Below are 19818 nucleotides of genomic sequence, written 5' to 3' on the forward strand. Positions count from 1 at the left end.
TTAAAATGTGGTTTATACGAGGAATGGGAGAGTGCCCTGTTGCTAGAGTCCCTCTCTCCAAGAGCTTTGACATCTTTCTGATCTCATTAACTTTTAATTTTATTTTTAATTTTCTGATATCTATAACTTAAGGTACAGCAAGTGAAATGTGGAATCATTTCTCATCTTCTGTCTGTTGAGGTTTGTGGAAACTGAGTTTGTTTTCTTCCTCTCTTCTGTCCCCAGAGGCCTTAGTTATTAATGACCCTGACTTCCAGCACGAGGATTTGAACTTCCTGTCCCGTAGCCAACGCTATGAGCAAGCCATCAGGAAGAGCTCTCTGATGGTGATGAAGTTAAGAGAATATGGAATTGCAGATCCAGAGGAGATCTACTGGTTTAAAAGGTACCTAGCTGTAGAGTTTGCTTCTTATGTGCACTTTGATCATCACCAAAGATGTTCGAGTTGTGCTTTTTTTCTATGTTTGCTGTCCAAGGGAAGCTAGACATGTATGAAAGCCCACTGAAGTCTTGGCTTCAGTGAATTTCAGGTGAAACTCTGATTACCTGAATATTGTGTTTTCTTAGATTTTTGACTAGAAATGCACCATTAATATTTGCACCCTTTTTATTATATATGGTGTAGAAAGTAAAAAATGGGACTTGTAGTCTTTTTTTTTTTTCCAAAAGGGAATAAAAAAATATACTGAAATATTTTTGAATCTGAATAGATCTGATGTGGTTTCAGTATCTAATGAAATATCTTAAAGCTGATTACTTCACTTTGCACTTAGACCTAATAAAGTTGCATTACAGGCATACTTGAAAATGTTCCAATATAGTGCTTAAATTCTTGTTTATAACTGTCTGTCCTCTCTCCTTCCTCCAAGCTCCTGGTGCTATAGTGGTTCCCTTTGACCTAGAGGCTTTTTATTGTATGTGACCTTTTGGTTATCTGATGTTATTACCCTTGGATTAAGTTAATAAAAATAAAACTGTCTTTGCATCTGAGTTCCGTTCCTTCCAGCTTGCAGGGAGCTTAGTTCCTGATTTGATGTATTTGTCCCCTTGGTTCTATTTAACTCATTCTGATATAATCAAACAGAAACTGCTTAACAGAGGCACTGCACAGCTGTAGAAATCTGGACATAATACCATGAATATATCCTCTGGCACATTAAATAATGCACTGGTAGAATCACAAGCGTGGACACTCTGACTGGATTTGTAGAAAAACTGTCATTGGCCTCAGGGTGTGAATACTGGGACTAGTTAGTTGAAATCATCTTGTCTGCCATAGTTTTAATTTCAAAGAAATTGGTCTACACTGACCTATGTCATGAAATTTCTAGTGGAAGTAATGTATATGTTCTTTTGAAAATTGGCATTGGCAGACAATGATGACAAGAAAAAAGTTCAGTGACTGTGTTAGGTTATTCAAGTACTGCATGGCAAAAGTTAATCATTAATTTTTCCTACACAAGGATTATTGGAGGTGATAGGGAAGTTCCTTTAATTATTTTTATGGTGAAAATTCAGAGAAGACTATCCAGTATACCAGCTGGCAAATTTCAATGAAGTTTGCAATGTAAATGCTGTCTTTTGGTAGCATTACTGGCAATATTTTATGAAAACAGGACTATTTTGAAGTAGTCAACTCATAGATTCTAGTTTTGTCTTTCCATAAACTTATTTAGGAGTCAGCAATTCATCCATCTTAAATGGATGAAAGCTATATTTCATATAGGAACAAAATACGTCCATATCTTGTGTGATATGAACAGTCAGGTGTGACTAGCCAGAATTCATGATCCAAAATCAGCTGAAACAATGAGGAAGGCTTAACTCTTTGTCAGTCAATTCTAATTGCAGACACTCAGGATTTCAAATGGTAATTGCAATTACTGCAGACTGACTGTATTTTCCAGTGTCTTCTGTAATAACATGTAGAAGAACACTTGCCTACAAGTGTTTCCTCTAAGAACTGTATACTGTTAATATTCTTGATTTGAATTCTTTACTGTGTCTGGTGTTTGCAAGGGAGGATGTTGAGAAAGAAAAGGATTATTTTTTCATACTTTGATTTCACTTGCATTTTAACATCTGTCCCCACTTTCTCACCCGCTGAGTGTCAAACTTTTTTTTTTTAAACTTGGCAAACTCCACCCAACTTGCAAAATCAAGTTTATTTCTATCACATATCCAAACATGCTAGTCGGTGCTAACTAGGAGGGACTTCACTTGTGTAAAAGCTGACCTGAAGAAACTGTGTTTGGGCTTATTTGTTTTTTTTTTTTTTTTTTTTTTTTTTCAAACTGGACAATTGAATGGATATGGTGGTGTGACATGCCTTGAATGAAGTTTATGAAATAGATTGAAGTCCTTGATTCAGATGTCAAGTTGTATTTATTGTGATTGACCATCAGATTTTTACATATGGAAGCTTAAGATACTTTGCCAATAATCCCTCATGCCTTGTGATTATCCCCAAACAGCAGGGACAGATTTATTTACATATGCAACTTTGAGAATTTTGAGCTGGTTGTTTTCCTGTAGCTTTTGTATGCTACCAGAACTTCACTAGGTAGCTTTGTATCACGAGTGACCAACTTTATAGCTTCATTTATGAATAGGCAAGGAGAAATGCTTCTTCCTTCAGCTGCCCTGGAGATATGCTTAAACAGTTGTTGCTGCTGTGACCTGTCAAACTGAATGCTCCTCCGTCATGTTTCCACAAGTGCTTTGTTGGCCTCCAAAACTTAAATGAACTTATTAAATATATCTAGTAAATTCTTCCTGTGTCTTAAGATGGGTCAACACTGCAGTTGCAGCTTTTGAAGGCCAGCAGCCTTAAAGTGCCAATACTTAAGATTTCTTTTGCAGTCTAACTGCAGAAAAATGTAAGTCAGTGTGAAAACTGGGAAATTGTTCTGATGTATAATGCTACACAGCTCTTTGAAGAGAGCAATCTGGTCAGTTTTAATTCACTTTCAAGTTTCAATAACCTTCACTGAGGAAAATGGGATTAAATGAAGAAGTCAAAAACAGTTGGGAGAAACTGGGGCACAGAAGAAGAGAAGAAGATCTGGGAGCTGCAAGTCAACAGATGATTGCTGTGTTCATAAGCACTGCATGAATGTGCACTTTCCCTGTGAGAATTTGTCCATCCTTCTCACTTTTACACTAAAGTTAGGACCTGGAGTAGCTTTTGGTAAATCAAACCAGAAAACCTGTAGTAGGGTCCCTATTAGCCACCGCTAAATTAATTTGATGTGAATGAGTCTGACTTGGGTTTTTTTGATACAGCTAGAAAAAGAGTTTATTACCATAGCATTTGTTAACTCTGAAGCCCAGTAAGCATAGGTCCAACATACCTCCTGCTCCTTCTCCACTGTGACTCAGTTCTGCAGCCTGAGAATGTCTTAGCAATCATTCATTTAGCTTTGGAGTCTCTGAAAACAGACTTTGCTTCTGTTGTACTCTGTTCACTGACAGATATGCTGTCAAAGTCATCTGTGAAATATGAGTGCCTTTTACTATGTGGGTGGCATTGGTTACTGTGAAATCTGGAAAGATCTATATTGCCAAAGTAGTGTATTACTACACATCCTTCACCTGTAAGTAGACTTGGAACTGCAGCCCTCCTCTTGACTCACTGATTGTTGTAGCAGGTTTGACTTCAGACCAACAAGGCGATTGTTGGTCATTGATCAAGCGCCTAGTGCTAGATGCAGCTAGCCACGTTCAATCTTGATGTAGCAAAGTACTTGAACAGTTACACAATGCAGCCTTTGGTGAACAAGGTGTATAGGTAGTGGGCAATGCCAAGTGGGAATGTAGAAATTGGGAGGGGAAGGAGTAAGAGTTCAGATGAGGAAAACCTGTTGTTCCTCCCTTCGCAGCTAGTACCCCTTCTGTTTGCCCTGTGTCAGGAGGAAAACAGGATTCTCTCTTGTTGTCATTCAAGTTAAAAGGCATGTTAAGAAAATCCTAATCATTCAGTGTGGCGTATGCAGAGATGACAAGTTTCTGCTGTAAATTAGCTAGCTTTAGTTCTGCTTTCAGCTTTGTTAATGCAAGAACCTGTTAAAATGCTGCATGTTTAGTCAGTATGACCTTCTGACACAGGGATGTTAAAGTATCTGCTTGCAAAATGTCATTCTTCGTACTCCTATCAGAGAAGGTGCAAGTTAAGCCTGAAATATCTGGCACTTGTGATTAAACTTACTGATAAGGAGTGAAAGTTGCTGGTGTGACCTTTAAGAAGATTTCTGTTCTCATGGAGCATTACCTTCAAAGAAGCAGTGTCTGACCTGATTTTTCTGACAGCAAAGCATGTCCTGCACCTTTTTCACAAATTCTTGCAGTGGCTCCTGAAAATGCACAAAGAACTGTTCAAGCTTTTCCCAAGCCTCCCTGAAACAGTGTATTTCAAAGTCAGCACTCATTTTCTCCCTGTAGGATTGTCCTACAGATGCACAAAAATCGTGCTGTAGGCAGTGATGAAGGGTGCTGCTATTGCTATATAGGTGCTGGACTAAAAGAATAACCCACTCAGGGAAACCACAAGAATGCTGGAAAATATTCTGTCATGCTGTCTTTGTAGCATTTTTAAGCCCTTGGTCACCCTGATAACTTCAGCTTTGCAAGCAAGTGCAGCTGTAGGCAATAGAATATTTTCTGGTAAGAGAACTGGCTGCCTTGATTCCAAGAACTCTGGACACTGTACCTGCACCAACTTAATACATTAATCACCAGCATTAGATTACTTGTTTACAATAGTTTTTCTCCTGGAAAAATCCATGGCTCATTTAGTCCCATCTATTTAAAAACTGTTCCATTTAAAATAAGTGTCTTCAGCACGCAGTTCAGTGGTGCTGAAGAAGCTTTGTCCTGCTTTCTTTCACCCTAAGGCTGTTTCACAGTTTGCATAGGGATCTGGTTTTGAATTATCAATTATTTACTCTCTGCTCCCAGGTACTCATTCCAGGCGTGGTGTAAAATGCCAATCACAAATGCTGCTGTAATTTGACAAACTATATGCATAGCATCCCCTATGCAGTGCAGATCTGTGTTGGCAATGAACTCTTTAAACGTGCTCCCTGGGCAGGTATGAATACGTCAAGATGAAATTACATATTTTCCTTATAGGCGTATTGGGCAGGTGGGAGAGATCTTATATGTAGGTATTCACGTGGAGCACTCATTGTTTTCCTCCTCCATCTTAGTTTGGTGGAATAAGCATTCACGTACAGTAGATTGAAGATGAAAAAGCTGTTGAGACTGCAGAATGTTAAGATGCTGTCACTTACTACATAGCTTTTACACAGTGACGCTTTCTAGCATGTTTGTGTTATGGAGCTTGTCTTAATTGGGAAAGTACTTTGCCTGCCATCATGGCTACTAAATTAATAGAGCTTTCTGTCATGAAATAACTTCAGTTTTGATGAACCACACCTAAAATGTCTGATTTTCTTTCCATTCCCTCCAGCACTAGCCTGTAACAGTAATTTTAATTGAAGGTGAGTTCCTGATCTCACAACTGATAGAAGCAGCTACAGGTAATACAGAGCTCTTCTGAACAGCACTTGGTCACCTGAGAAGCCTTTTCCTTTTCAATATATAGTGCTTCTAGATAATAATGGCCTAGTTCTAGGCTACCAGCAGTAGTGGGATTTATTCCCACCAAGCCTGAGAGATGGGGAGAAAATAATTTGGTTTTCATGTCCTCAGTTTTAAGTTCCCCGCAAGTCTTTGTTGAATAATATTTTTTCCAGTTACATAGCAACAGCAGGATTCATGGGGTGAAGAAGATGCCTGAAAGAAACTTGTATTTCCCCATTAGCGTTGCTTCTGATGCCTCTGTGTTTGGAGGTTGCTTGTGGGACAAAGAAAAGGTTGAAATAGGCAAATAGATTATTTATCTTATGCTACAGTTGGAGAAAAGCCTTTCAGGATCACAGTAACAGTAAGACTGAGATCCAGATCCCTCTATTTCTCTCCTGTAGAACATGCTTGGGCAGTTTTCCTGAACCTTTCGGTCTCCACTTCAGCATGTTTCAAAAAACCTTAGAGACCCAAACGACTGATGCTCAGAAGGAGAAGTGGCTGCCTCTGGTCCATGGAGTCAAGATAATTGGCACCTACGCCCAAACCGAAATGGGACATGGTTAGTTCCCTTCAGGGATCAATGGGTAACCTCTTTTCTGTAACTCCAGTTTGTAAATTGATGACACTTCCCAGGTAACTCTAAAAGGGGAAAGGTGAAATGGTTTGGTTAACTACTGATTTTTTCCTGCCCTATAGCCAGAGAACTGCTTCATTTTGCATCCTGACAATCACAAGAGTTAGTTTTGGTCTTTTCCAGAATGCACCTCTTAGCTGATCACTGACTTTATAGTTGTTTACCTTTGGTTTAAGACGAGGAGGTTGTTTTAAGCCCTGGGAGTCTTGCATTTCACTTGAACTGGTCAGAACATGTCAGTCAACAGTACTGTGGGTTTTTACTTTTGCCTGAATTTAGGGCATGTGTATCTCAGAGTTCTTGGTGCATGACTGGCCTGCATAAGCAGGTCAGAAGTACACCTTTTGATGAAATGTAGCGTGGCGAGATTGTGCATTTTTGTTTTTGAAAGTCAGGTATGCTTTGCCCCAAGCACTTTTCTTCTAGATGCTACTTTATTGCAGCTGTACAACTTCATGGAAAGATCTTGGTTTCAAAGGAGAAAAACATCTTATTCCTACTATTGTTGAAAACAACTTTCACTTCTTCAAATGGAAGAACGTTTAGTGGATCAGAAAGCAGTCTTTTAGCCCAGAACTGGAACTATGGCTGTTTAATACCAACGAGAATAGTTTAACAAACCAATGACTCTGGTGTTTGTACTGGCATATAAACTTGGAAAGTGTGATATATACAAGTCTAGACAATTGCAAAAGTTAGGTGGTAATGCCAATTGCCTGCCCGTTCAGTTCCAGCTGCTCGTGGTAGCTGAAACATTTGTAGAAGATGCAATGGAGGACATCCTGTCATCTATTCTGCTTGGGAGAGATGGAGTGAGCAAACCTAGCTCAACACCAGGAGCTGAGAGACAACCGGATGGCAACAATAAATGTCTGCTGACCTTGTTTGCTCTTTCACACCAACTTCTTTAAATCAGACACACATCCACACCAAAGTGATTTGTTTTACTTGCTATTTCACATCAGATCATTGCACTTTCTTCCCTGGTGATGGTCTGGTTTGCTTGTAATTCTCATGTTGTTTGATGTTAAAATTAGTATTTTGACACCTAATAGAACTAATATGATAGTATGGTAAAGTAAATATGCTTCCATGCTGAATAATTAAAATGCAACCATTTGGCATTCCTGCTATGAATGTTGAGTATCTAACTACTTTATCAGTAAAACTTCTGCAGTAATTGTCACCGAGCTCTGCTTAATTGAATCCTGATGTTTATAAACTGGTGATGGGGAACTGGCCAGGTACTTGGTTTTATCTTAGTGAGTACCTACTTGATAGCCTGTGTTGATTTTAACCCATTCCATAGCGAATAAGTCTCTCGAAAAAATAAAAGAAAGAAAAAGCACAAATAGCACAGGGCTGAAAAAGAAAACAACATGGAGTAATGAGAATACTGTACCGTTTCTACCTGGTTTATAGCTGTTGCTAGTAAATACGGATTTTCTTTCAGTTTTTGACTGTCAGCTGTGTACTTCTCACCAGTACTGAACTCACTTAAAATCTGGTGTTCCTGTTAAGCTTGGTTACTGTTCAGTCAAAAAACTTAGAAACTATTGCTACTGGGTTTATTAGATCGTTGAATTTATTTGTACGAGTCTGAGAATATCAAAGAACTACAGTTCTTGGGAAACTCTAGGAATAGAGCTAGTTCATATTAATGTGTGTTTAGAGGTAACACAGGAATGCATTCTTCCCACTTTGATAAGAATGCAAACTGAGTTTGAGCTAAGCTCAGTTCAGTGCTCTTTCCATAATGCATATCTTTATTTAAATATATATATTGCTGTTAAAGACCAGTTAAGTTGTTTCATACATAAATGTGCCAGATGGCAACCTTGGTACAGAAGGTACTGATCCTCAATCTAGATCCCCACTGTTTTAATACTCAAAGCTATCAACAGTTAAAGATTTAACAAGCGTTTAATTCTTTGTATTGAAAAACTTAATAGACCACTTAACTACCTAACAGTGGTGTTTGACAGAACTTGGGGGAAGAGTAGTTCTAATGAAACATGGTTAATTGGAGAGACTTTGTGCTGGTGGTTTACAGGTTGAAAAATGGTGGCTTTTTTGCCAAGTTGTTTATGTTCACAATTTTGACTTACACATGCAGAGCACTGTCCTTTTTAAGACAGCTTTTTAAAATAGCAAAAGTGGAAGGGAGTTGAGTTGGAATGTAAGAGTAATATATGCGAGTTGTGTCTGATCTTTAATTAAAAAAAAAAAAAGTGAAATAGCACAAACAGGACTTTCCTTTTTTAAAAAAAATAAGTTTTGTGAAACCCTAGCTCATTCAGCTGAATAAACTGGGACTTCTACCAGGTTCTACCCTCAAACCATGGGGGGGAAAAAAAAGTGGGCTTCTTATCTTTGGGCAAAGGCTCACTTCATCCAGACAGATCACATCTTCAACAAACTGACATTCTGACACAGCCTATTTAACTTAAGGATGCTCTGGTTTCCAAACCATAGTGAAGGTCTGATCTTTCTTTTGGTTTGGGTTAATTCTTTTTTTTAATCAATCATGGTGCATCAAAAATATGGTATTTAGGTATGACTAGGAAGAAATGCATTGCAGCATGTTTATTTGAGAGTAAATGTAATTTTTTATTATTCAGGCCTGAGAAAAGGACAGTGCTCTGGCTTTCGAAAATACACTTGCTGAATTCTGATTTACACTTGAATCACTTTTTTTTCTTTTTGTCTCTTCCTGAATCTCCACCATGAATCCTCATGCTTGCTTCCCCCCCATAACATTCCCTTCACACTCCCATCCCATGACACTTCTTCACAGCTTTGTTCATCGTGGACGGCCTGAGCCTCTGGACCTTCATCTGGGCATGTTCCTCCCCACCCTTCTCACCCAGGCAACCCCAGAGCAGCAGGATCGCTTCTTCATGCCTGCCTGGAACCTGGAGATCATTGGCACTTATGCCCAGACTGAAATGGGCCATGGTACAGTACATTCACTAAATGCTATTTCTAAGAGTGGCTTTGTGTACAAAGGATTCCGTTGCCTGGGAAAAATGGTGTGTGTTTACCCCACAGTCTTTACGCATGCAATTGTGGCTATAGGGAAAAGTGGACTGCCTCTGAAATTTTTAATAGGTGATTATGCCACTTGCTACTTGCCCTTTTTTTTTCTCCTATGGGAGAGTTTGATGTCTGTAGTTCTATATATGAGCATACTGAGTGCTCCTCTTGCCATTCAAACCAGTATAGATTACTGCATGTGGCTATGGTGATGTCAGTTTGATGACATCTGTTCATTTCTACACTTACCATTCTTTCCAGTGTGATTTCTACTTTGCTCTACTTAATGTTCAATGTGAAGACAAAAGGACAGAGCTTTAAAGTACTGAAAGAGATGCCAAAAAAAGTAAGAGTTGCTTGTCACCTTGGGACTGACCTTGGATCAGAGAACATGTGGATGACTTGGTTCCAGTGCTCGTGTTTAGTGGGGAGCTTTATTCCCCCAGTTCTTTGGTTCACTCCCATGTGTTCTTTTTAATTGGACCATGAAATGTGTTTGTTTTTTAATCTTCTGTCTCAAGTAGACTTTGTTCTTTGTTGTTATTCCTTTGCTTTCAAGCCTTGAAATGGATTTTGGTAACTCCAGCAGTATTGTGATCACAACACTTTTAATACAAGTTTCAAAGGGAGGATATTATGCCTTGGGAAACTTTGATTTTTGACATCTGAGAGTTGCAGACAAGAATTATTTTCTAAAAGTGAGCAGGATTCGCCTTTGGGCTGAAGTGAAATGTAGAGACTATACGAAGCATAAAGTAACTGCAAGTCTGTGGAGAATCTCTTGCAACTAGTGAGGTTTGAAGATCCTTTACCGGCAAAGTAAGCCTGTGCAAAGCTGCCTGTGGAAGTCTACAGCTACCTCCATGCTTTGGAAATGTGGTCGCATCAAGGTGGTACAGTTTTCCATGTTTAAGCTCTTGTGTAGAGTCACTGGCTCTGTCTTGCTTGGTCAGTCCAGACTATCAGGAGTGTTCGCAGTTTGTCTAGTTTAAGCAAGTAGGCCTGGTGACTTTTTTTTTTTTTTTTAATGCATGCAGGGACAGTGCCACTGCTGAGACAGGCGTGTGTGAAGTAAAGGGTTGGGGGCAGAAGACAAAGACTGTTCCTGGAATTGTTACCTTCATCTTTCTGCAGTTTCTTCATCTACCTGCATCAGTACCGTAGCATATACATGCCGTTACTTGCTGTCTTGGAGCTATGGATGGTCTCGCTTTGGAGAAACTGCTCCATCTAATGAGGAGAATGTAGGCCTGATGAAGGAATGAAGAGATGATGGGCACTACTTAGTTCATCTTGTGGCTGAAAAGTATATGGTATTTAGTTTGCAATTTAATCAGATTGCATTTTTAGTGAAATCCAGGTGAGCGTGTTTTTGTGGACCTTTTTAACAGAAAAAGGGCTTCTGGTGTGTAATAGCAAAAAGGTGTCAGATTGGAGGTGCTTGGAAAACTAGTCTTAGACCACTGGGAAAAAAAAACAACAACATGTTTCCCGAGAATTGGCTTCAGGTCCCAGAATATGGTCTGACTCTCACTTGTTCTTCCTTGATTGGTTGATATTTAATCCTTTAGATAGCGTAAAAGTAAAATTAAAATTTGTACATTACTACTGGAGTTCAACTTTCCATTGTCCAATTCTGTCCTTGACTCTGTTTTTTGTAACTGATTTTGTGTGAAAACAACGTATTTGCTTATTTTCAGGAACTCATCTTCGGGGTCTGGAAACTACAGCTACTTATGACCCTGCAACCCAGGAATTTATCCTCAACAGCCCCACTGTGACCTCCATTAAGTGGTGGCCAGGTGGACGTAAGTGCATCACTGTGTGTCTAAATCTGGAAGATGTATGGAAAAACTTAAGGATATGATGTCATGTGCATATCTACAGAATGGTGATTGAAAGTTGATCCCCTGAGTCGGCTGAAAGGCAGTTCCTCTTGGACAAGTAACAGACTTACCAGAGCCTTCTAAAACTTTGAATTATCTGTATGCTCTGAGTTGTTTCCCAGAAACATTCACACTGTATGGATTTGGTGTAATTTTTGATCAATTGTATCAAAATCTTTGATTCCTTCAGGTCCACTGGCAGGTTTGCCAAGGACTTGGTAATGTGTAATCAAGAGAATCATATTGTGCAGCTTTCATTGACTTGAGCAACATTGTTTGTCCAGCTGTAGAATTCAGATGATAACCAATGTTGTAAGTCTGGTTTTCTAATGCAGGATGTGGTTAAGGTAATCTCAGATCCTGCTTTAAGGAAAGAAACTCTCTGTACAATGTTGATTTTTTTCTTTCTGACTCCCACTCCTTTTGCAGTTGGAAAGACGTCGAACCATGCCATTGTTCTGGCTCAGCTCTACACTCAGGGCCAGTGCAAGGGGCTGCATGCCTTCATTGTTCCTATACGGCAGCTGGGCACCCATGAACCTTTGCCAGGTAAAAATTTATGTTTAAGGGTTTAGCGCTCATGGAATATGTTAGCTCTGTTTACTCTCCAGCTGTACACAGCTGCATGTGTCTTGTTAATGTACATGGCTTATTTCACTAGCTTATTTCTGTGAGTAGATGGTAGGTCACAGGGCTTCAAGGAGTCTTTGCTATGACTGAATTACCCCTAAATCATCTTGTATGTCACACTTCCAGTGAAGGTTAGTTTGGGATTTGATTCTGTCCTAGTGTTTCCCAGTTATGTATTCTGTGAGGCAGCATGTCCTTCTACTTTCTGAAAGGGAAAGAATACCTTTCATCATTCTCTAGCTAGAATTGAGCTGGATGATCTTCAGAAGCAGCTCCCCCAGTGACTGGATAGTAGGACTGCATGTAAATTATGAAGATCCTCATGTTTTGATGTCCACTTTTCCATCAGAGAGATTAAGGTCCTCATTAGCTGCTACTCTAACAACGCCAGGACTTGCTAGAAAACTTTATTGGAGAAGGCTTGAACCTCTCATGTTGTGTGTAGTTCCTATTTTTTAATGTGTCTTTGTCTGTGGCAGGTATTACAGTGGGTGACATTGGGCCAAAATTTGGTTATGATGAAATGGATAATGGCTACCTGAAAATGGACAACTTCAGAATTCCTCGGGAAAACATGCTCATGAAATATGCCCAGGTAAGGCAGTGAATTTCAGTATATGCGGTTAGAAATGAACACTTCAAATGCTCTTGTGTGGTTGAATGTTGTACCAACAAGATTGTACGTTGCTTGTGCTACTTGATGAGTTTAGAGCTTGAGATGTGAACATATAAATGGGAGGAAACTATAAAAATCAACAGGCTGTAATTTTTTTTTTTTTTTTTTGTAGGTTGAACCAGATGGCACCTATGTGAAACCACTTAGTGACAAGCTAACCTATGGGACCATGGTGTTCATCCGATCTCTCATTGTAGGCGATTCAGCTCGCTCCCTGTCCCGGGCTTGTACCATTGCCATCCGCTACAGTGCAGTGAGACACCAGTCTGAGCTAAAGCCAGGGTAAGTGCAGTGAAATAAAAGAGCAGCCTAAGTGCTGAGGGAACATTCCCAAATACTGGGGGGAAGGGTGACTGTGGTGGATGTTGTTTGCTTTGGCACTTGATAGTTTCAAAACACTCTTATCCTGGGAAGCGAGTGATCTTTCTTTCTTGACTGCCAAAATGCTTTCCCTATGCCAGAGGCTTTTGCTGTATTGTCTCAGATAGTCTGGCTTGATACAGGTGCAGCTTGTACTATCCAAGTGGAGAACCTACTTACAGTTGAATAGGAATTCACAGTAGTTTGCTAGCCACTGGCATACTAACTCATCTGTATTTTGCTCTAGGGAACCAGAACCCCAGATCTTGGATTATCAGACCCAACAATACAAACTCTTTCCTCTCCTGGCAACAGCATATGCTTTTCACTTTGTGGGAGCCTACATAAAAGACACCTATCGTCGTATTAGTGGAGACATCAATGAAGGGGATCTGAGTGAGCTGCCAGAGGTACTGTGTCCTCTGTCGATTTTATGTAAGGTTTCTTTAAAGCATGGGAAAAAAGGCATCAAGCCTTTTTGGCTTTCACTCATGAGATGTCCCACAATTCTTTAGATTCTGAGATCCCAAGCCCAGTATGTGCTGGTGACATTTCTTTATTTGCACTATTCACTTAGCATCGCTTTACAAAAAAAAAAAAAGGGGGGGGGGGGGGGAGGACTGCACAGTGAGAAACCTACCGTGAATATATTTTTGAAAGAGGTGACTTTCCAGGAATGATGGCATATCGCTTCGGAGTGAAGACTGGTCTTATGCTTGTTCTGTAGCTTCTTGACTATTCTTCCGAGTCATAAGGGTAGAACTGGTGTTTTGATCAAAGGTATCGGTACTATTCTGAGGGGTCAGGGTTGTAAAATGTCAGTTTTCAGTTAAGGATTCCGTCTGAGAACCTAATGTGACAATAGGCAATTGAAAACAGTCTTGGACATAATGCATAGAGTCAGAAATTATGGGTACTTAAAAGAAATCTTTACACGTATAGGGGCTTTCATAGAAATAGTTTGGCTCAGGAAGAAGTCCTTATAAGAAAAACAAGACCCCGTGGGACGCTGGAAGAATGGTGTTGACCCTACTTTTTTCTGCAAGCTGCAGTACTTAGCATGTATGTGTGCAAGCTAAGAATGGAAAACAGAAAATCTAAACTGGCTTTGCTTTTGTCCATCAGCTCCATGCACTGACCGCAGGGCTGAAGGCGTTCACTTCCTGGACTGCCAACGCTGGTATTGAGGAATGTCGGATGGCTTGTGGTGGGCATGGCTACTCTCGCTGTAGTGGCATTCCTGACATCTATGTCACATTCACCCCATCCTGCACCTATGAGGGAGAAAACACAGTCATGATGCTGCAGACAGCTAGGTATGGTAGCTTCTGTACAGAGACATTCTTGCCTTGATGTCTCAGTCTTTGTAGCTGAAGTGATGAGCAGAAGAGTATCCCATATTCTCTTATGGTAGGAAACTGGTCTCTCGTGTTTCTGTCCCTTGCCCTATTTTTGACAGAAAGATATATGCCTACAACTGTTCTTTTCTAGTCTGACCCAAGGTAAGATGATTTCTCTCCATTCAAACAACTCATGAGTAAAAGTTGCTGTTTGTTGTCTCTGTTCTCAGGTTCCTTGTCAAAAGCTACACCCAAGTTAGTTCTGGGCAGCGGGTTACTGGCATGGTGTCCTACCTTAACGACCTCTCCAGGCAACGCATTCAACCACAGCATGTGGCTGCTAGAACTGTGACTGTGCGGATCAATGATCCAGTCAGCTTGGTGGAGGCCTACAAAGCGCGTGCTGCCCGGTGAGTTCGCACTTATTAGACTGAGCCAAGCAGCAATAAAATTGTGTGTCTTGGGAGATGGTAGTGATGTGCTGCCCCGTTAATGTTAGATTCTCAAGATGTGGTTTGCAAAGCTTTGCTCCGTGTGTTGCTTTCAAGAAGTGACACACTTTAGGTTAGGTCAGTGTTAAGTGCTTTGAGGTTACAAGAGGATACATACAGCCTACGCATAGCCTAGTTACTCTGCTCTGTTCCATTTTGAAATACCTTTTTTCTTATTTGAATGTAAGGTATGTTTGAGCATACAAATACCAACATTGTTTAAACTGCTGGAGAGAAACAATCCTGATATTAAAGCCTGTTGTGAAGGAGGTGTGAGAGCAGAGCAGATACCTATATGTGAGTACGTATTCAAGCACTGCGTATGTGCTATCAGACGTCGTCTTGCCCCTCAGTAGCTGTGTTCTAGCTGCAGCAATGGTGATAGGTGTTTTAGAGCCACATCTGCTCACTCCAGGCAATGTATTCAGTCGTGGCACATGACCTCTGAGTTCTGATGTGTTAGGCTGAAATTCATATGAATTCAGTATACATAATCTTGTTAATGTGGTGTTATTGCATAACCTGTTTTTCTTCCTTTTATGAAATAGACTTGTAGAAGCTGCAGCAAAGAATTTGCAAACTGAACTGAACCACAGAAAGAGCAAGGAGGATGCCTGGAACAGAACTTCTGTTGATCTTGTGCGAGCATCTGAGGTCAGTGATGTGCCTAATAAAGAAATATGCTGTAAGAGCTTCTCATCTTTTCATGAACCCGATTCACCTTCCTTTCATTTCTTGTAGGCACACTGTCACTACGTGATAGTGAAGCTTTTTGCAGCAAAACTGTCTGAAATCAGTAATGCAGCTGTTCGTGCTGTCCTGACTGAGCTGTGTCTCCTGTATGCACTCTATGGGATCAGTAAGAGCACAGGAGATTTCTTGCAGGTTGGTGTCTTTCTCCAGTGCTTTAAGTCTCTAGAGCCAGAGTTGCTGTTTGCAAAGATGCTTTGAATGCAAAGTCACACAAAAGTTTAGGTGTAAGATCTTGACTATTGATTTCCAGAAGGCTGTTAGCAGTGCAGGTCTGATGGAGGGCTCTTGTCAGGTTTCCCTTGTGGTCTGCCAGAAGCAGAGTTGGGTGATAAATGGTAACGTGGCATCTGTGTGGGATAGCTTAAATGTTTTCCAGTTGGTGACCAGGCATTGTGTGTTTAAAAAACAAGGAGTTAATAAAGGAGATCTAAGTTAGACATGCTCTGAGTGGTGTATGCATTTGTAAATTAGTGCACAAAAGGGGGATATTATACTCCAAATCTGAACTCATCCCTCAGCGGATTGGTTTAAATTGTCAGGCATTACTTTTCTTCTTTTCATTCTTTCAGTTTAAGAATGTATTTGTGCAGCGGTGTTTTATTTTGTCTTCAGGCAGATGTGGTATGTGTTGTCTTCCCATTTTCCTCTTTCTGCTTACCAAAAAGTTCACTGAAACCAGGAAGAATTAATATACACATATGCACATTCTTCAAGAAAACTTGCTATTGAAGTTAATATGCAGCCATTCTAAAGAATGAGTCTCCCATCAAAGATGAAATAGCTAAGCAGTATGGTGAGCTCTGCTAGGCATCTCCTTTTGCTTGTACACTATGGAAAATTGCCAAATTTATTACTTAGCACTTAGGAAAAAGAAAAAAAACCCTAGCGTTTTATGAACCGCTGCATTTTGGCGGGAGGAGGCTGACCTATGTTAGACTGTAGGGGAAGGGAAGGTTCTTGCGACTTGCATACTCTTCTGATAATCTCTTTTTTTCCCAAGGCGGGTATTCTGACCGATGCCCAAATTACTCAAGTGAACCAGCGTGTAAAAGAGCTCTTAGCTATAATTCGTCCCAACGCAGTAGCACTGGTGGATTCCTTTGACTTTCACGACGTTCATCTTGGATCTGTGCTTGGCCGATATGATGGCAACGTCTATGAGAACATGTTTGAGTGGGCAAAGAAATCCCCACTGAACAAAACAGAGGTAAAGAAACTTTTTTTTTTTTTTCATCTTTAGGTCATATGTGTACAGAGAAATTACCCAATTTAAGGTTTTTTAATTTTGATCCAGTGATTTCAGCATGCAGTCGATGAAGGGGGAAAAAGTCACTAGTGGTCATGGACCAAACTTGACAAATTACTACTGCTCCTCTGCTTTCAGCATACTTTCTTCAGTTACTCTCCCACGTGTCACATGCATCCCGGTGGGATACTTTTGAGTTCCTCGGTTGAGGAAGGAAATCGTACTGTCCCTAGAGAAACAACTGAATAATCTCATTGAATTTAAAGAAATTATCACTTGCTGTTAATTCGACTTAGTGACAGTAACTGTGAAAGCCTTCCCTGTTTTCTGACAAATTTTTCAGCGCATTCAGGCGCTCCAGTAACTGGAGAAGAAAATAAATTGCTCTCTTGTAGTACTTAAGTGTCAGGCACTTAAGTGTTGCATATCTGCCCTAAGGCTGTAGCTACAGCTGAGCCAATAAAAGAAACTGAGCTGAGAAGAGTCAGTGTCCCTCTTCCATCAGCCAAAACAGAACTCTAAATCCTGTCTCAGTGGCCTTTACTGCCTGGATTTGATTTGGACAGACTGTCTCCTACAATGGGCTGCCAGAGACTGGGATTGTAGTTAAATCCCACCAGAACTTGCTCAATTTTTTGTGCTTCTGAAGTCGGTGGAGCTTAGGAGCTTCATTACAGTCCCCTTAGGAGACCTCTGCCAGTTTTCTTTGAATTAAAATGCCAAAAAATTGTCTGTGTGGATATAAGATGTCTTGCATTCTTTTTTCTTGCAAGAAAGGTATTGGGGAAGCTATTTGTTCTGGCTTATGTTCTCATCCTTTGTATCATATAGACACTCAAATACAGAACTTAGCTGGCTGTTCTTAAATCCCCAAAGTGTCTCTGATTCAAATTTCCTTAGTGTAAAACCACACTGCAAGATGTAAAGAGCTAAAACTGTTTTAAAACTCAGGCCTGACCTTGTTTTTACCACTGTCTTGTTCTCTTTACAGGTTCATGAGTCTTTCCGCAAGCACCTGAAGCCTATGCAAGCCAAGCTGTGAAGCCTGCTGCGTTTTCAAACTGCATACTTTTCCTGCCCTGAAAACCGGATGTTTGTGTCCTTTCTTCAGGCACTTAAATCAAACCTTTCAAATCCTGATAGCTGTAGGACAGTGAATAATTGTAGCCTTTCTTTCCACTTTTATGAATCGAGGAGGTGTTTGGGGAGAGTGCATAGGGATTGATGCCTGTTTTTAAAGTGCAATTATAATGGTAAAATTAACCTTTTAAAAAAATCTGGGAAAGCTTTATGGATTCATACATGGATTGCTTTTGTGAAGCTGCTAACTAGAGAGAAGTTACTGTCAACTGGAAAGGTAGCAAGATTTTACTACTAAGTAGTTAACAGCCCTTGGGCAATAGCTTCTAATGAGCAGTTGTGTCCTCCCCCCAGAATGCATCAGTCTTGATTTTTATTTTTTTTTTTTTTTTTTTTTTTTTTTTTTTAAGAGTAGCACCACCTCTCTCCTTGTTTGGCAAATATTTATGCTGTCTAGAGCCTCCCACGTAGTTTTGTGCATGTGAATCTGCATGTGGCACTAGTTTCCTGATGTAGCTGGGAAGTAAATACCCATCTTTCTCTGGAGCTCTGTTTCATTCATCTTTCCAGAAGACATCTTCATGTTTTCCAATACATCCTTCTTTCACTGCCCTGCAGAAACTCCTTTTGCTTGTGTGCCATCTCTGACACTGGCACCTTACTCTTTGTTAATAGGAAGTCAACGGAGAACATAATGTTGCTGCTCTGAGGACAAAAAGCAAGTAGTAATAATCAGCGAGACGCTGAGATTAGATGTTCTGCCCTTCTTTTAACTGTTAGTATTTTCATAGCACTATCTCAAAGCACTTTACAAATGTTAATTATGGTGATTTGATGTGAAAAACCACATGTAGTGGGAGAAACTGCCAATTTAACCTGGAATGATGAAGCCAGTATTTGAGGGCAGAAATCGATTGACCAAGGTCCTTTGGACTTCAGATTGTTCTGGGATGTTCTTCTGGTTTTTAATGGCATTCCTCAAGAAAATGACAATCCCAAGTGAAGTGTCCAGATTTTTTTCCTACCCATGCATTTCCAAGGAGCTTTCTCTGATTTGCTTAATTTTGTTTTTATATTGACTTGGGACTTGCACAGTGCTGTCTGGATTTAACGGGTGAAAGATTTAGCTTTTAACAGAACCTCCTGATGCCTAGTGAAATCAGTGCAACTACAGCTAAGCAAAATCATTGCTGGTTTTCAACACCAATAACTGTCCAGTAACAATAAAACCCCTCTTCACAACAGATAAGACCAACTTTGAATTTAAAATGGTAAAAAGCTTCAGCATAAACCCAAATCCTGCAGTTCTGAGGCAACATGTGAGAAGCTGGTTCTCTGACAGCTTTGGTATCTGTTAGTCTCTGATTTTTGGATCAGTTTTCATGGATGAGTTTTTCCTGGCACTAACAATGATCAGACACGATGTTTGGCTCCACATGCAGTAGCTGAACAGGAAGAAATGTTTAATTTAAATAAAATAATCAAACTTGCCTTTTGGCTGCTGAGTCTTTCAGGTGGAATGGAACCACCGCTGTTCAGGATAGCAGAGGAGGCAAAGGGCTTTGCCTTCTGTTTATTCAGTAGAGCAGACTGCTGACCTGGGGAGGGATGATGGAGGAGCAGGTTAAAAAGATGTTAATGAGAACAGTGCTAGTTAACTGTATGTACAGATTTAATAAATTACAAAAATGTGTTTTCAGACAAAATGTCTTTTCTTTCATGCATTGCTTTCAGTGGATCTCATTTAAAGTACTGGGTGAGGAGGAATGAAGTATTCGAAAGACCTTCAATTAGTTGGATTTTATTTGTTTTATTTCTAGTCTGACCTTTCTGGCTTTGCTCTGCAGCGTCCCAGGGCAGCCAGCCCAGTCCAACAGCTGTCCCTGCCGCCGCTGCTGCTGCTGCCAACCACAGGAAAAACAAAACTGGCAGAGAGCAAAGCTGCCTGTGGCACGTTGCTCCACATTATCACAGCTCATGGGCCAGGAAAAGCTGATCGCTGCCAACAGCAAAGATTTAACCATAGCGTTTGGCAGCAGAAGCTTTAATTCATAGAAGCTATTTCTTTAAAATTGTTTCCCCCTGTTATTTTGGAAT

The 19818-nt window shown here is 40.2% G+C and overlaps 1 protein-coding gene across 2 annotated transcripts in view; it reads left to right on the plus strand.

Moving 5' to 3' along the window:
• ACOX1 (acyl-CoA oxidase 1) overlaps positions 1-19415 on the plus strand; it is a 20681-nt gene extending 1266 nt beyond the window's left edge. The window contains exons 2-14 of one of the 2 annotated variants that reach the window (XM_082492007.1): positions 226-385; positions 5988-6148; positions 10960-11067; positions 11575-11694; positions 12255-12370; positions 12564-12733; positions 13059-13221; positions 13937-14127; positions 14382-14561; positions 15191-15296; positions 15384-15527; positions 16396-16602; positions 17633-19415. In XM_082492007.1, coding sequence (XP_082348133.1) covers positions 226-385; positions 5988-6148; positions 10960-11067; positions 11575-11694; positions 12255-12370; positions 12564-12733; positions 13059-13221; positions 13937-14127; positions 14382-14561; positions 15191-15296; positions 15384-15527; positions 16396-16602; positions 17633-17683 — 1877 coding nt within the window. In that variant the 3' untranslated portion in view covers positions 17684-19415. Of the gene's footprint in view, positions 1-225; positions 386-5987; positions 6149-9020; positions 9182-10959; positions 11068-11574; positions 11695-12254; positions 12371-12563; positions 12734-13058; positions 13222-13936; positions 14128-14381; positions 14562-15190; positions 15297-15383; positions 15528-16395; positions 16603-17632 lie in introns of both variants that reach the window. The other variant, XM_082492006.1, reaches the window with a different exon arrangement.
• Positions 19416-19818: the final 403 nt, after the last annotated feature.

Source organism: Vanellus vanellus (genome assembly GCF_965231255.1).
Source record: "Vanellus vanellus genome assembly, chromosome: 17".
NCBI lineage: Eukaryota > Metazoa > Chordata > Aves > Charadriiformes > Charadriidae > Vanellus > Vanellus vanellus.